The 17808-nt window shown below is 41.3% G+C and overlaps 1 protein-coding gene across 1 annotated transcript in view; it reads right to left on the bottom strand.

Annotated features, from left to right (window-relative positions):
• Positions 1-13779, bottom strand: part of EPSTI1 (epithelial stromal interaction 1) — a 49555-nt gene extending 35776 nt beyond the window's left edge. Inside the window, 3 exon segments of the mRNA XM_004175066.6 lie at positions 1026-1109; positions 3061-3119; positions 13475-13779. Coding sequence (XP_004175114.5) covers positions 1026-1109; positions 3061-3119; positions 13475-13671 — 340 coding nt within the window. The 5' untranslated portion in view covers positions 13672-13779.
• Between the last annotated feature and the right edge of the window lie 4029 nt (positions 13780-17808).

Here is a 17808-nt window from a genome sequence, read left to right on the forward strand (position 1 = left end):
GGTGGGCATACAGGGCATTGCCACCACTGCAAACAACTGTGACTCAGCTGCACGGCAGAACGTGTGGGACCAGGATCACCTTGAGCCAAAAATCAGCTCTGAGTTGGACTCAGTTCAAACTCCTCTGTCTCCCACCTGCTGTCTATTTTTATACACTGTACACCACTGCAAACTATCTTGTGCAGCCTGGCAGAGAAAGAACTTAATTTGCAGGTCAAAGCCAACCACATCCTGCACTGTGCACTCCAAATTCTCCTCCAACAGCCAAGGTAAGGAAGAGTAACTCTTCTTTTCTAAAAATGTTTAAAACTAAGTCAGAAATATCACTAAATTCATTACTTTATAGTGGTTGCAACTGAAGATATCTTCTACACTTTCCCTCACCCATCTAGGAAACATCTTGCTTATTGTGGCAGCACATGTACTACCACAGCTTATCTTAGCAAACACATCAATTATGTTCAGGGTGTTCTAAGTTCTTGCAGCTTTTTAACCTGTTTTTCATTTACTTGTCTGTTACCTTTAAAAAATTGGTAATACAGGGCTTCATGCACTTTTAGCCTGCAAATGCTGAAGCTGCAGGGGACATTTTTGCTTCTTCAAGAGCTAGCAGCCAGGAAGGCACACATAGACACAGACAAGTTTTCTTATGGGTAACCGGAGGGTCTCCCACATGCTGTCCATCTTCACAATAATGACAAGTGCGTGGCCCCTCAGAGACATCAACTACAGACAGTGTAAACAGCAGGAGTGGATTAATCCACCTGTTTCCCCCAAATGTTAGTACAGATTTTCTACTCTGCCCTGACAAATCTGAGATTTCTTGAGTGACAATCTGTGCTGTTTTGTTTCGGAAACATCTTCCTTGCCATGATCATCAAGAAGCACAGAGCACATACAATATATTCATGTCAGCCCTTATTGACACTGAATCTCTTTAATTAGCAGTGAGAAAAAGTTAAAAATGTCTCATGTCTTAGAAAATTTAATTTTGCAATTCTCAATTGCTGATTTACATGTCTTACCCAGTCTCTGTGGCACCAGCGTAATTGGCCCTGGCCTGTGTTCTTTCTTCCATTGCTCCAGGTCATCGAGCTCTTTCTTAGCAACTGAGCAGGTATAAAAAGAAATAAATATATGGAAGTTAGAGGAATACTAACAAGCAGCCAGGACTGCTAATTGCATGTAATCCTGAAGACCATCCAGGAACCAACTTGATTCTCAAGAGATGCAGACATGGCCACAAGAGGTTATGCAGTCACTGCAATAATTAGCTAATAGAGCAAACATTTTCCTTAACTTGAGACTGTAATGGTGAGCAACCCTAGGACTCAACCTCAAAAGTAAAGCCAAAACCAGCTAGGAGACTACTAATAGACTGCTTTTTAACCCCTGGGAACCTATAGGTAAGTGCCACAGTATTTGCTCCTGCAGGTAAAGCAGAAGTTGTTACAATGAAGATGTTATTGCTGCATAGAGGGAAATCCTTGCCGTGTAATGCTCCCCAGCAGGGAAATGAAAAGTAATTTTCCCTCCCAACCACATGCTCCCTAAATAAAAACAGGAGGAATGCAAGAATCAGCTTCACGTTAAGACACTTCAACATAGGCACCCACATGTGAGATGGGCAGCAAGCTTCCAGCGTAGTCAGTGCAAGTCAATACAGCCGGGGAGCAGCCATATGCTCTAGGATGGCTGACTTAACTTCTCTCTTTGTCGACTGACAGAGGGAAAAATACAACAATTCCTTTCAATAGCAAGGCCAACAAAGCCTATGGAAAGAGGAGCTGTGTTTTACAGTAGCACTTCAGTTGCCCTAGGAGCTTACTTCACTCTGTGTATCCTAATGACTAGCTACGGCTCTTGGAGACTAACACCAGCCCTCCTCTAAGATGATAAACCCAGTATTTGGGTAAGCCTTTAAAGAGACCCAAAAGACAGAGAACAGCTTTTTATTTCTCCTTTAAAACAACCATTTAAGTAGAGACTGCATTCAGTGAGGTCCTGCTGGGGTCTAAGACAGAAATATTTGGCATGCTTCAGACTATTGTGGTCTGAATCACACTGGCGCCACTAAGTGAAAAAACATCTTTATTAGAGCAGCAGCACCTTTGCTGTTAACATCACAGTCAGGTCTAAGATTATCTGCTGCTGTTCTTCCTTCAAAAGGATTATAGTTTGGTTCATGGTAAGTCCATTTTCTTTCTTGCAGCCAAAGGAAACCCAAACCATACCAGCCTGCTGGTAAAGCATTTAAGCCAAACTCACAATGTTTGAGAAGAAAGGATTTAATTGCACTGTTTCCTTGAGGACTCAAGACACGAGAAGTGCTGACTCACATTCCCTCAGCTTTCATGTCTTGCATGAATCAATGCCCAGATGTGTAGTCACCTCTGTATACAGAATTTATTTCACATCTTGCTCTGGCTGTAACTTTGCCACTAAAAGATTTCAACATATGTCTGATCTTTCTGGTAGAGGTTCAGGGTGTTCCCACTTAACTACTTTCACCAGCAAGACTCAAAGCTAAGCAAAAGTGAACATATATCCACAAATACTTTCCACCTAGAATTACTTTTACCAGCTTCAGTAGAAGAATTACCTACACTCAAAAGCATGTTCAAGAACCAACAGCATCTGCAGTTGCTTTTGTTTCCACATGGGAGTATTTTCAAAAATATTTCTTATTTGTATTTTTGTTCTTCCTCCTCCTAACCCTGAGACTGTTCAAAGTTTCCCAATATGAATTCCATGCTGTAAAATTTGGATAGAGCTAATTCCAGCATAGTCTTGTAGAAGCCATCTTGAACTGCACTGCAAATTACCAAAACCCTTCCAAATAAGATCTATTCTGCATGAAGTGAAGCCAGATGATGAGTCACACTTAAGAAAAGCTACATGATCATGGAGAATGCTCATGGCATTGGCATTACTGTCATAAATACACATTAAAAAGCATTGTAAAAATGAGGATAAAAATTGCAAGAGCAATAAAATGCTAAAATCCCGAAGTTATTCAAGTAGAAATACTGTATTATGATATTAGACAACTCAACTTACTTTGCTGCAACTGTATTCTTCTGGTTTCATTTGGAGTTACCAAGACATATGGGCCAACACTAAAATGAAAGAATACACTCTTATTTTTCCTGTTCACACAAAATCAGAACTAGGAAGTGTTCCTTCAACACAAAATTCAGTTTTCTGCTGTTGTAGCAAACAACTTCATAGAAAAATGAGTATTTATTCTGATTCAGCTCTTTAGGAATTTTTGGTAAGTATTCTAGGAATACATGTTATATTTGTAATTGGCAGCAGATACGAAGGATAATATTTTCAGGAACTTTTAGAATAGCCTTTGCTGTTCTTATTCAAGTCTTACTCTTGACTGCCGACCTCAAATCTCATGCATTTCAAATCAAATCACTTCCTTGAGTCAAAATGTTCCATGTGGAAGACCACTGTCTGCTGGGAAGAGCACTGGTGCTGGCAGTCCTACCCCTTACCTTGTCGACACCAAGCGCCTTGTGGACTTAAGCAGCCTGCCAAAAAGTTGTCCAAGGAGTGTGCGAAGTCACACCTGTCTGTGATGGACCCAGATGACTTACTCTCAGCCTGAGCCTCAGTTTCCCTGTCGGTCTTTCATTTTCAGGCACCAGGAATTCCTTGGGCATATTCATCTTGCTGTCACACCTAAGGTGCGACTCACTGAATCAGGACAAGGGGCCTGTTTTGCCAGACTTAATTCAAAATTCAGCTGCTGTCTCAAGGAGTTATCAATCTAATGTGACAGCAAAGAGGCAAGCCAGGGTTCAGAGTGTATTAAGAGACTCGAGGTGATCAAAAGAGTAATGAAAACATGTCAGTTCCACTTGGAGAAGACAAAGGGTTTTATCTCCATGGTGTATTGTGTGAGCAGGAGTTTACACAACTTCCACTTATCAGAAGCTGTGCCATGGGGGTGCAGGTTTACCAGAAATGCACTAAGCATGTGTTGGCCCCACACATCAGAGTCTTGGCAGGGTTTTATATGCAAGTGTGGGCACAAATATTTCATCTGGCTTCATTGCAGGGAAAGCACAAGGAGAAGAACAGCTAGCAAAGAATAATTAGGGGAGAAGGCTGAGCCTCTTCAGGAAGGGCCACAGTCAGTAGAGGACAAACTAGTAAGCAGAGAGAGAAGTTGGCAGTGGAAAAGTAATGAAACAATAAGGCCCAAGACTAAGGTTTAAAAGGGGAATGAAAATCATGCAAAGAGATCAAAGCACCCAAAGCTGCCTGCTGCCGTATCACTGTAATTCAGGGTTTGGTAAGAGAGTATTTATATCCAATTACCTCTTTCTCTTTGAAGACTTATTCCAGGAGGATGTGGATTAATTTATGAGATTAAACTAGTAAAGATAGAGCCGTGAGCTTTAATGGTGCCGTTTAATATGATCTTTTCCCTTTCTGCCGGCATACTCTGGTGCCCCCGAGACGGTGAGACTGTTCTGCGAGTCTCCACTGAATCCCAGACCCTCAAAGGCTGGAGTGAAGAGTGCAGCAATGCCCCAGTGGCATTCACCACACAACTGCAAACATTACTTAAAAGAAGCTTTGACAACACATCTCGCTTATGGCATAACACTCCCCATCAGTGACGCTTCAGATTTTTCTCTATTTGATTGAGTGGCAGCATTTCCAATTTATGCCAAAGTGCCTTTAACAAGCTGCTGCACAATGTATCTGTTTCAAGACTTTTTTATAGCTTTTGTTTTGGTTTCAGATATTAAGATCATATTTCTCTCAAGTTCATACACAAAAATTATTAAGTACCTTTTAAACTCCCCTCCATTCCCTTTGGCAGTGATAAAAGTGGCTGAAATTGTACGTTGCAATGCTACATATCTTCCCCTCCCAAAAATCAATCAGTGCATCTAAGATATCACGCTGCCTCACAGCACTAGAGGGCAGAAGAGTTTTTATCCCATGTACTTTGATGACTTTAAACAGCATTTGTCTGGTTGATTTATTTTAAGTTATAATCAATTTTTAAAAAAAAATATCTCAGCTTGTCTGAACATGTATGAGAAGTCATGTTATCAGGTCTAGCCCTTTTGCCATGAATCATTTCCTTCATCTACTTCTGCTTTTTGTCTGGAAGGCTCAGACCTCAAGAAGCCAGGTGGGGCCCACTCTTCTGGTACCAGACTGTGGCCTCATCATCAGCACCTAAGAAGGACTGCACATGAAATACATCAAAGATAATCAGTTTACCAAAGAGGTAGAGGTGACAGTACATTTACCATCTGTTTTCCAGAGATCATATTAAGAATTGTCATGTTTAAAACAGTGTTTATTAAAAACAAAATTAATTTCCATTTCTATTAAAATAAAGGCAAAGAAAGTGAGGATGCCAAGTCTTCAGTGGGGGAGGGAAGGGGAGAACAGGACACCAACTTTTCTTTGTCTTTTATCTAATGCTTTGTTTTACTTATTATTAGAAGAAAAAGAAAAACAAAAGGCAAGGAGGGCATTTTTGAGTTTATCTAACTTTATAATATTCACCTTGGTCTCTGGAAAGCTATGCCAGAGTGTGGGTTTGGGTACTGGAATCAGGAATGGCCTTAAGCGGAAGGAGGGAAGGATTAGGCTAGATACTAGGAAGAAATTCTTTACTGGCAGGGTGGTGAGGCACTGGAACAAGTTGTCCAGAGATGTTGTGGGTTCCCCATCCTTGAGGTGTTTAAGACCAAGCTGGATGGGGCTCTGAATAGCCTGGTCTAGTGGAAGGATTCCTGTCCATGGCAGGGGGGTTGGAATTAGATGACCTTTAAGGTCTCTTAAAGAATCATTCCATGATTCTCTGAGCAGGGGAAGGAGGAGTAAGTACATGGCAAATTTCTTGTGTGAGGGGTGAAAGTCAGGGTCCAAACTGGTTCCTTGCCTTTTAACCCTACAGGAGAGGAGCCAAATGAGCTGTTGTCTGAAAAACTCCACCTGCCCTACCAGTTCTAAAATCTGCATATAAAATTCCTTATTTTCTTGAGATTCTCTTTTTGAAGGAAAGAAAGTTAATGCAAAAAACAGCTTTCTCCTTGTGTTTTTATCCAGTTTGCTGGATATTTTATGTCATTTCTTTGTTCAGGCAAAATCTCTGATTCAGTTAAGCCTATAAAACCTGCTATAGCCTGTCAATTTAATATTCCAGTCAGTTTCTGGGTTGCCACAGTAGCCATAAGTCTGGAGCAAATTATCCTACTTACCTGAGAAGCAATTAAGGAAATGTGAAGATTTGAAGCTATCAGTGGTGTGCAGAATTTTGTGCTTTATACCGATATATGAAGTGCTTCAAAATCCAAAGACAGAAAAGATTATAAAGAATTTAACTTTACAGTTTCCCTAATAATGAGTCTAATTGTTATAACACTTAAGCCTATCTTTGAGGTAGGGTTGTTTTATAAATATAAATACAGAAGTCACTGGAAGGGGGAGAAAGAACATCTTACCCCAGTTACAGCTCTTCAAAAAAGAAAAATCATCTTCTCCTTTATGTATCATATTAATCTTGATGAGTGTTTTTTGTTTTATTTTCTCTGCAGAAAATGGGAATGTATTGACTCATTACACAGACTGAACAGATATTAATGAGAGTAAGAAAGTTATAACCCAATAAGAAAATGCATCTATATTGAAATTTAAAAAAAAACGAACCTCCTATGATTTTTCAAGCAGATACACATAACCTACCATAGTTGTGGGATTATAAATGCCTATGTAACAATATATCATTGTGGTTTAACCCCAGTCATTAACTAGGCACCACATGGCTGCTCGCTCACTCTGGCTCCCATAGGATGGGATGGAGAATTAGAAGGGTTAAAGTGAGAAAACTCATGGGTTGAGATAAAGACAAGTTTAACAGGTAAAGCAAAAGCTGCACACACAAGCAAAGCAGGAATGGATTCACCACTTCCCATGGTCAGGCAGGTGTTCAGCCATCCCCGGGAAAGCAGGGCTCTACCACATGTAATGGTGACTCGGGAAGGTGAACTCCATCACTTTGTACATCTCACCCCTCCTTCTCCTTCCCCCAGTTATGTATGCTGAGCATGATGTCATATGTTATGGGATACACGTCTGCCAGTTGGGGTCAGCTGTCCCACAGCCCTCACAACTTCCTGTGCACCCCAGCCCTCACTCTGATGGGGCGGCGTGGGAGGCAGAAAAGACCCTGACTCAGTGTCAGCCCTGCTCAGCAATAACAAAACATCTCTGTGTTATCAACACACTTTCGGCCACAAACCCAAAGCGTAGCCCCACTGCTGCTACTATGAAGAAAATAAGTTCTACTCTGGCCAAAACCAGCACATGCAGAGAGAGAGAGAGAGAGAGAGATAAATAAAACATTTCCGTCAGGAGAAACATGCAATACAGTCATAGATAATCTGTAATGATAGTTTACACTTTGAGTGATCAGTAACTTTAGGAACACCCTGTCTTGAAAACTTAAAATTTTGAATCATGTGTAAGTCTACTCTTCTAACTAGGACACCTAGTTCTGAAGGACACGTCTTCAGTGCTTTAAAGGCTTAGGCAATAGCAACTTTTGTTCTACTTTCTTTCAGGTTTGTATAAACAATTTATTTCTAAAATTGAAAAAATACATGAGGGCTGCAGTTCTCCGGTAATAGTTTTTGCAGAGCTGTGCTCTTCAGTTTTACCTCAAGTCCACTCCAGCCATCTACCACAGAAGAAGTATTCAAATGAAGTGTGAAATTGTTTAAAGAGTTACAAAAGAAATGGGTGTTATAAACTATTTCCAGTTCTACTGTGTTCCATACCATGGGTGCATTGGTACATGAATGTCACAGAGCTGAAAGCCAAATATTTTGCTCTGCTGGGCAGAGTGCTCTGCATAACAGACAGAAAAATAGGGAAAACTAAGTTGGAGAGCAAAAAAATGACTAAAGCTTGGGAAGGAGGCACGGACAGATTCAGTCAGAAGAGGGACCTAGGGTGAGATATTGCATTAGATAATATGTTAAGACTGAATTTAAGAGATCAAACTGCCAAAGCCAACTCTTGAATTTCCTTCAAAGATACACCAAGCTGAACTTTGCATTCATTTATCAGGAATTGTTTTAAGAGCTGTCTAGTCCACACCACCACAAAGTATTATTTTCACCAAAGCTCTCATGCCTGATGGAGCAGCCACATGCTGCTGAGCAGCACAGAAGCTGCCAAATTAAAGGGCTACAAGATGCCAAATCCCAGCAAGCAGATAACTGTCCTGTAGGTACCCCTACTCTGCAATGCACACACAACCAGATGCTAATGATAATTGACAGACACAATTCTAGACCTCAGCTGAGCAATATGCTCTGTGTCCCAGCAGTGCCATAAGCAGAGCTCTAAGAAAGTGTACAAACCTTACATGCAGGCCTGGGGTTCTGGCTTTCCATCTTTATCAGTGGCATCATCTTACCAGTTTGTAGCTCAAAGACAAAAGTGATTTACTGGGGCTTAGCATTACACACTGTCTGATTCATCCTCATTGCACGTGTGCTCTTAACACAAGAGGCAGAAAATGAATTACATCAGCAGGAAATGTTTATCACCAAAAGTCTACTTCCATGGATTTTCTCCTGTGTTTGCCAGAGGCCAGGAATGCATTTAATTAATACAGTTCAAAAGGTGTCTGGAAGATTATTAAACCAGGGTATAACTCACTTTTGTATCTGATCCCTTTCATTAAGAAAGAGGCAACCTTTATGGCATTTGTGAGGATGAAAGCAAAAAGTTTAAACCTGAAGAAGTGAACTCGCAAGAGGGAAGAGTAAGAAGGGAGAGGGCAGCAGAGAGCAGCCCAGGAGAAAGTAAGAGTCAGAAATCTGCAGGAAAGAAACAGACCTGAAGTTCTGCTGTTACCAACATGCTTGTAGAGAAATTCCTGAAGTTAAAATTTGGTCAAAAGACTAAAACTGAAACTTGGAACTGAATTTCCAACAGTTTAGATGAGGATCAGACTCAGCATCTTGTGGTCTTGGCACATCAGAAAGAAGGGCAGGTGCTTCAGCCAGTAGTGTGTTTTGGACAATTTAAACCAATTTCTGAAGATTCAAGGAAATTGCCACCCTGAGGGATCAAATCAGGGAGCCAAGGGGTAGCCCTCAGCCCAAACTTGGCTCACAGCACAGCTTTCTCTCTCTGAAAACACTAATGTGCCATTAGTCAGCTTGTGGTCAGATTACACCAAAGGGGCAGAGTTCACTGTGGCAGTGCTGTAGATCTGCATCAGACCCAGCAAAGTCTAGAAAAGTCAGACATGGCCATGCTCGTGCTGTCCCCACGTGCTAGAGCCGCTCAGTTCCCTCAGCACAGCGCAGTGTCAGGGATGTAGGGAGAGGGGTGTAGGCTTGTAGGGAGCATGCCAGAGCCAGCTGGAGCACCTGGTAATCACTTGCAGTGAGGAGCATGGAGCATCATCCATGGGCAGGCCAGGTGCTGGGCCCGAGCTCTCCCCTGCAGAGCCGTGCATGTGTTGCATGTCAGGCCTGCCAGCGTGCCTGGGGAGCTCAGCGGGTCAGATGCCGCATCACACAAACATTGAGATTTGAGCTAGTGGCGTGTTCATCTCTGCTTGCCTGCTTCTTTTCGACAATGTATTTCCTCCTCCACTGTCACAGCATCAGAGAATTTGTCCTTTCATTGCCCCTGCCCAAATGCAGCATCCTTCCCTACATTCCTTATTCATCACCTTGCCACAGCTCCTCATCAAGCTATGCATCAAGAGAACATGTCAGACAAGCTCCTTCAAAACAAGCTCCTTCAAAAAAGCCTTCTAATACAGAATATGGAAGGACTTCCTCCCTTCCTTCCCCCAAACGTTATATGGAACAGCAACCCCCACCATCCAGACTGACAGTACAGTTGCTGTCTTACATAGACCCTGCCACCAATCCTGTGCCTGGACAAAAGGCTGGCTACTGACCACAGTGAAGCTGGGCATCACTCAAGTGCTCCACTGGGCTGTAAATATTAGTACATCAGCCTGCAAGACAGAGAGTTGTGAGACTTCTGTGCAGCAAGTGGAGAGCTAAACTCTGAACAGATTTTCCATAATTCAAACTACATGTCTTGCACTCCCAGCAGTGGCTGCGCAGTGGGCAAAACAAGTATTTTGGTAAAAATCCGCCTACAGTTTTTGTAGACTGACTTTTTTTTTATTCTACAGAAACTTTAGTTCATGAAAGAAAAAAAAAAAAATCAGAGCTGCTAAGTATAGTCTGTCAGTAATAGGATGAGGGGTCTTATAACACCAGAAATATTTTGGTTTGGTTTTTGGGTTTTTTATTTTAATTCAGGACTAACACTGGAAAATGAAGGAAAGAAGCTCTGATAGATTTGGCTCCAGTGGTCAAAGAGTACAATTTCTTGAGTCAAGCATTCTAGCAAGTTTGCTCTCCTTTCAGACAAAATTATGAGGGACTGTTACCAGCTGTGCAGCAATATATCTTCAGGCTTTATTATTTTGCATTTCAGTTTTTAATGTATTTTACCAGAACCAATATTATTCTTGGCAGCTTTAAAGGCACTGAAGGCAGACTGCTGAATGGGGGCAGCAGTTTTTTTTTCAGGCACTAGCTATAGTTCACCCTCTAATTTCCCCACTTTCCTCCACCTTTCTTCTGTACAGACTTTTGTTTCTGAATAGGTATGAACAGGGGCAATTTGGGAATTCGCTTTCTACAAGTTAATTTCATGGCACTTAGCAGACAAAGTGAATCCACTTTAATGTAAGCTTATTATTATAAGCGGTTTCAAGCTCCTGTGAAAAAAGTCATCCTGGTGACTTTTTTCTCCATGGCCTGAAACCACACTCTATGTATAACTGGATGGGGATGTGCAAAGTGTGACTTCAATTTTGCATTTGAACAAGTATTTTTCTTAATTAGGACCATTTCATTGTCACTTCTCACCCTTGACACATCATATGAGGGCTTTTCCAAAGCAGAACTACCTAAACTCTAATACCAGCTGCCCACCTTGTATTTTAATAGTCTGGTTTGAATATCGAGTACTGAACAGGACTGCAACATGCTACATCCCACACATATTTCATGCATCCAGTCTAAACAAAGGGTCCCCTAATCTGACCCTAAGATGCTCCTGAAATGTTTTCCCACTCCCAGTTTCTCTCACAGCCTGAGACAGAGAGTTTGCATTGAAACAATTCACACAGAGCCTTCAAGAGAGACTCCAACTCCTGCTTTGCTGGCAGCAAAACCATACCCCTCTCTGTTTCCAAAAAATAGCAAGCAGAATCTGGAATAGAGACACTACTTGGCACAGAGCTATCCTGTTTGGGCCCCTCATGTTCCCTCTGCTATGCATATTCCAGAAATCCTTTAGGCAGAAAGGCAGAAATCCTGTGCCTTTTTTCTCCTACTGCCACTCTATAACTTCAGCTCTCCAACTGCTCTTGTTATCCCAGAACCTGAAAACCTGAACTTGAGGGTGTCCCAGTAATTTAAAGGTCATATTAAAATGGGTTGGTGGCTGAAAAGCTGAGTCAGCTTTATCACTGCTAAAATGATATTTTAATCTGAAATCTTTCTTGAAATGTAGCTTGAGAAAATGAACAAAGTAATAATTAATGACACCATTTTTTTTAAGAATAATGTTCTTAAAAACTCCACTGTTCTGTTTCAGTATTTCAGATGCTATTTTCTCCTTTAATCTGTGTTAGTTAAGGAAATTACAGTTAAAGTGGCTTCATCCCATTCAAACTGCCAGGTAGCATCCTCCTTCTAAAGGAAAGGATGCAAAACCCACTCTCATTCAGTTCATTTTTTATTAGAGTATTAGTTTCCCCACTCATATTATATGGTTTCTATTTCAACCTGTCTTTCCCTCATCCCTCTTCTCATTAACTGAATACTAATGCAGACTTTAATTTGTACATCCGAGATTTAGGAACTAATTCTTTTTTAGAACTTTATGAAGACACAGGGAGACTATTTTCACATAGCAGAAAATAATAATCAGACTTTGCAGTGGATGCACAACAGCTTTATGTCTGCAAGAATCATGTAAGATGAAAGAGGGAACAGGGATTTGTGTGATTATATGCACTCTGGCCTTAAATTCTGCAGGGAGTTCTGGCAAACCAATTGATTAATTATTCACCTAACCTGTACCAGGGGGTTTGTATGCCAGACAAACTGGGTAAACACAGTCATGCCAATGGCAAAACTCCCACTAGCCCTCCTGCCCCCTCCTCCCCCCCCCCCAAAAAACCTAAACAGCAACAAAATGCACACATCACAGCTACATAAACAAACTGTGGCTGTCCTTACTCTACTGTGAATACCTGGCACTGTGAGAGCAGGCAAGATAAAAAAATTTTCATATTTGGAAGCGTCAGCAAATACAGCGTCAGACTGTAACTAAGGAATTGTTGTTTGCTCTCCTGAAAGCCAGTCATTAAAGCACTGATGGATTTTAAAAGGGCTCAGCTCTTAACAGTCCCTGTATCATTACTACCCAATGGGCAAGCATTCATAGGTTTCAGTGGAAAGCTGCTGATCTCTTCTCGACATCAGCTGCCTGCCACCTCCTCCTCACGTGGCTCCATCTTCTTCACCCAGAAAGAAGGGAAAGGAAACTGAAACAGTTTGCAGTTTTGCCAGCTGCCCTTCGAAAGATGGAAGAAAAAGAAGCAAGCTAAGCAAAATCAGCACGTAACAATAATAATAATCTTAGCATTACATGCATTGTTACTAAGAACTCAGAAAAAGCAAAATGGTGAAAAGGAATAAACACTTAGCTATGGTCATCTGTTTATATGAAATACACATGCATAAAACACACACAGAGCTTTCCATTTCTATTCTGTGTTATATCTGCAAGGCACAGCTTATACAAGCTATCTCAGGATTGTCACTGGAGAGCAAGAGAGAGACTAAGCATAGATTCCAATAAAGCACCAAATGCTGAAGCGTTGGTTTTAGTTTTGTGAGCATGAAGTTCCTGGAAGCTGTTCCGTGTCCTTGACTGCATTCAGAGCAGTGTTGGAATGCAGCCTATATCCATCTCTTAAGCCAAACTAAGTATTTTTAGACTTTCCAGGATGAAATATTAGGAGACACAGAAAACAGGGAGCTAGAACCAGATTTGAAATTTCACTTCAAAAAAAGATGGCAAGAAACTTTGAAAAAAGATGCCAGACGCCACGTATGCCAGTATCCAAGGTACAGAACTGGCCACTGCTATGGCACAGGGTATAAGCCATGCTGTCAAGAAGCCTGCCAGAACAACTAGGATCCCATGCAGGAAGCTCCAAAGAGATGACAACAAGCTGCTTGTGTGCTCAGACACATGTAGGCTGTCTATAAAGTATTTTCACCTTTAAAAGTGTACACCTCGAGTAAGCTGGAGAACAGGCACCCAATGCAGGTAAATCATCTTAGTCAGGCTCCTTGTTACTTACTACTGCTTTTGCTGTTGCTGGTGCACTGATGCTTGGCCTCCTTGTTTCTCTTCAGATGCTGTCAGCTTCTGGGTGTTTTCACCCTTCTCCTTTTCATTGTTGCCATGCCAGGGGTTACCCGGAGAGGAAGATGGAGTATTGAAGGAAGTAGCTGTCCTGTACCTGCTGCCTTCCCTCCATCCTCCCATGCCAGACATGGTTTTGCAGGTACCTTGCCTTGACAGAAACCAGTATTGCTGCTACAGCTAGAGGAACTCTCAAAGCTTCAGAGTTGCCAGAAATCAGTTTCAATTCCTGGTAAACTCCTCCCCTTCCTGAACTTTGGGCTGGCAGGCATGCTAATACATGTACTGATTTCTGAGGCATCCACCAGCTGAAGCTCAAGTTTCATAATCTCAATCATAGCACCCAGGCTGACAGGGGTCACAGGGTGACAGCAGAGCTGATCTGCACTAATAAACCAGGTGACAACAGTTTGTGCAGAAGTAGGGGGAGGTCTGACGTTTTTCTGATACATTTCTGACATATATTTCTGATATATTTCTGACATTTTTTAACCCAGCATTTCCCTGTGACAGAGGGAATAACTCTTGGGGGTGTTATTACCCACCCCTGAAGGTGAAAGTAATGCAGGTTCTTGTTAATAAATCTCTTGAGGCAGATTAGAATGAAAAAACACTGAATGATCAGTGTTTGCAAATATGTGTGTATATATATGTGTGTATACACATTACACATATATATATATGAACAATTTGGTTGCAATGAAAGCAGCTGTATAGCCATTTTGGTTATTATTATCTCTATTATTATGCCAATATGAAAGCATAAAGATATCACTTAAAATGTGCAAGGAGAGAAAATGGAAGAAAGAGAAAGAAAGGGTAAGAGTAGGAAGATACATAACTACAGCCCCTGGAATTACAATGAGACTTAAGTGTTGCTCTTGGTCGAAGTGATGATTGACGGTCTTGATCTATCGGCAGGGGGTGTGTTTAAGAGCAGGCAATTTGGCATGGTGAAAAGCACCACCATGTTTCCACAAGATCTGCCTCTTATTGGCCTCAAAGAGCAGCTTGTAGACTCTGCCAGTTATAAGTTCATCCCTTCTGCCTTTTGCAGACCAGAGGTATGTCATTACACACCCAAAAACTCATCTCATTCTTGGTGAGCTGCAAACCTGGTCTCAGCAAAGCACCCTGGTGCCTTCACAAATGGTCAATTGCTTTGAGTCATGGTCCAGTCTCTCACAAGGGGTTTTTTGGTTTCTATTTTGCATGAGTGTACAAGGAAAGATGAAAGAGAAACTAAAAACTAACCTTCAGGTAAATCTTAAGGCAGTGGTCCTGAAAAAATCCAATTCAGCCTTCTGCTCAATCAGAAAACTTCTTTGACTTTCCTAATTCTACCTGAAGAGAGGACAAATACATGGTCCACTTACTGAAAATGGAGATCCTTTGAGTGATCACATCTAACCAGTGGTAGTGTATCTATGGGATCTGCAGGGCTGGAGATAACCAGCAACCTTTTTAATATCATTAGTAAATAAAAGATGTTTGGCAACTTCTAACCCAAGCAAAAAAGAACTAGCAATGCTACTCCAGGTTAATGCAGCAGAAGGTGATCCATCTCCACTCATGCAGGTCTCATACCTCTTTGTTCTCAGCTGATCAAGCTACACTAAAAACACACTGCTGGCCAGGTTTCCTGACTGCCTGGATCACCTAGGTCTTACAGCACTCTCCACACATGCAGGGGAAGGAGTAAAGTAAAACTCCATATGGAAAGACACAGGCTGACTGGTTGTTGTGATGCTCCTTGGGACCTGCCACCAGCAGCTCACCTCCCAGAGCTTCCATATCCACAAGGACACATCTCCTAGGGCTGCCCCAAGAAGGCAGCACCAATGGTCTTTTCCTCCCCCATCCCTCCTAATATGCTCAGCAGCAGAGATGATCTTCATTTGTACACAAATCATTCTGCAGTCTTTGGAGTGCAAGGGCAGTGTGTTGTAAAGGGGTGAACTAGTGCATAGTCCCTTGCATCACTTCCTTTCACAAATATATATATATGTATTTAATGTACAAGGTGCTGGCAAATGAAAGCAAGCATGAAGCTTATTCCCTTCCATAGAACTGGAGGGTCAATACAGGAGACAGCAGAAGCACTAGAAGTAGCACAGAAATTATAGCAAAATCATGTCTGAGGACTGCAAAGATTTGTGGGATAACAGCTGTGCCTACAGACACCCTATCTGGTAAAAATCCAGTTTTGACATCTGGAGTGTTCTTACCCACGCAGATTGATGTCTTAATAACCCATATTTAATTACAAAAATTGATTATAATTAATGTGGCCACTGCTGCTGTGTCTTCAATCCTATAATGTTATGTAAAATTCAGATCTAGTGTCATTTTCCTGTTGAAATTTAGAAACTTTTGGCTGAAAACAGTAACTGTAGAATCAAAATATTTATATCTATAAAGCTCAAAAAAGAGGGATGTGAAATGAGCCCAAGCGCTAGAAGCTTGATCACTTTTGTTGCTTCAATGCTAATTTATTTCATAGCTCTGTTGTGGACAACCCAAACTAACTCCATCCAGGACAATATCCAGGTCTGGCTCTAAGGACAGTTCATGCCAGACATGACCCCCAGAAAGTCAGTATTAACTAGTGTACTAGATTTACCTTGTCCACCCTAAACATCTCTTCATCACTATCCCAGCAATTTCAAACTCATCCCGCAGCCTCTGTGTGATACTCCAGTGTATCATTCATCAGCCCTTCAGTTTCATGCTACTAAAACACGACATTTCACAGGCTGCAACCCAGCTCTTACATTGCTTCAGACGAACTGAGCTGAAATAGCCCCAAAATAATAATCAAGTTCCAGCATCATGGCAGTACCACTTAAGGCTCTCAAGATGCTTGGAGTTTGGTAAGGGCATGCTTATTGCCTCCACTAGGATCCACCCAGCCACTTAGCTACTTCTAGCCTAGTGGAGGTTAGTCTTAAGCAGCATATATACGAGTCTGCAGTAGCTGTGTTTAGAAAAAAGGATCAGCCTCCAGCCCTGTTTTATTTAGTGTCATAGGTGTTAAACAGATGATGAAACATCAGAATGCCAATGTATTCAGTCTCCCAAAACACCACCCAATCTCAACCTCCCCAAATCTATAAGGTTTCCCAATTCCATAAGGATTTTAATTCAGTACTTATATTTTTCTAGACCCACCAAATACTGTCTGCCAATTCTATCTAAGGGGCTATATTTATAGATGTTGCACATCCCTAACTGGATCTGATGCTGTGATGCACTGGCCCTTGCTATCAAGTGAGTACACACACAGTTTGTGGCTCCCTCCCTCCCCACAAATGGGATAGGGGAGAAAACAGGAAAAGGAGTGAGAAAATTCATTTGTCAAAATAAAGCTTTTTTGTCTGTAAAGCTCTGTTGCCTCCAGCTATTAAAAACCATTTTTTAAATTTTATTTTGTGGGAGACAGAAAGACAGAAAATGATCTTTCTTTTGCTCTGAGAAAATTTCTCAGTGGACATATGAAATATTAAGAATCGTCATATTTCCTCCCTCACCTGTGTTTCTCATGAAATTGCAATAATAAACCAAAATAACTTCTGTGGAGGAACATTTTGTACTGAACCTTTATTTCCAATTCTGCAGCATCAGGAACTATACCAAAAATGAGAGGTATTGGAGACCTTTTCTCACTATAAAGGATCTGGGTCAGCCAAGTCATCATTTCTTTGGGAGTGCTAGATAGATAAAACTCTCCTCTATGAAAGAAATAGTATTAAAACCCCCATAAAATTAAACCAATGTAATGATTCCTATCTTTCCTTCCCTGAAGACAACTGTTCATTCTTCGTTATTTCACTGTTGGTTGATGGCATTTTAAGGTTTTGCATTTTTAAGGGTCTTTTTTCCACAACCACAGACACGTTTCATTAAAGGCTAAGATTTTTATTTAATCTAAGGATACTAGAAGCCTAAAGCCTGAAGAAATGCATCAAATTGAAGGAGGCCTTTGAAAGGATAGCCAGGACAGGCAAGCATTTATACCGCCCACTCTATTTTTCTCAGAAACCAGGAAATTGTATCAGAAGGCCTTGATTGCTGGAGAAATGCTTTTTCCTTCGTCATCAGCACTAAACCACTTAGTCCAACAGCTGAATATGATGCTCAAGGGTTCACATGCAAAGCTTTTTTCCCTGGATATTTTGGCTAAGTAAGTAAGACACACAGCTGAATATACTACAGAGCATATTGAGTAATTGATCATTGGGAACATAGCTCTATATTTTAGAGCAATGG

The sequence above is a fragment of the Taeniopygia guttata genome, chromosome 1, assembly GCF_048771995.1.
Source record: "Taeniopygia guttata chromosome 1, bTaeGut7.mat, whole genome shotgun sequence".
In the NCBI taxonomy this organism is placed as follows: Eukaryota; Metazoa; Chordata; class Aves; order Passeriformes; family Estrildidae; genus Taeniopygia; species Taeniopygia guttata.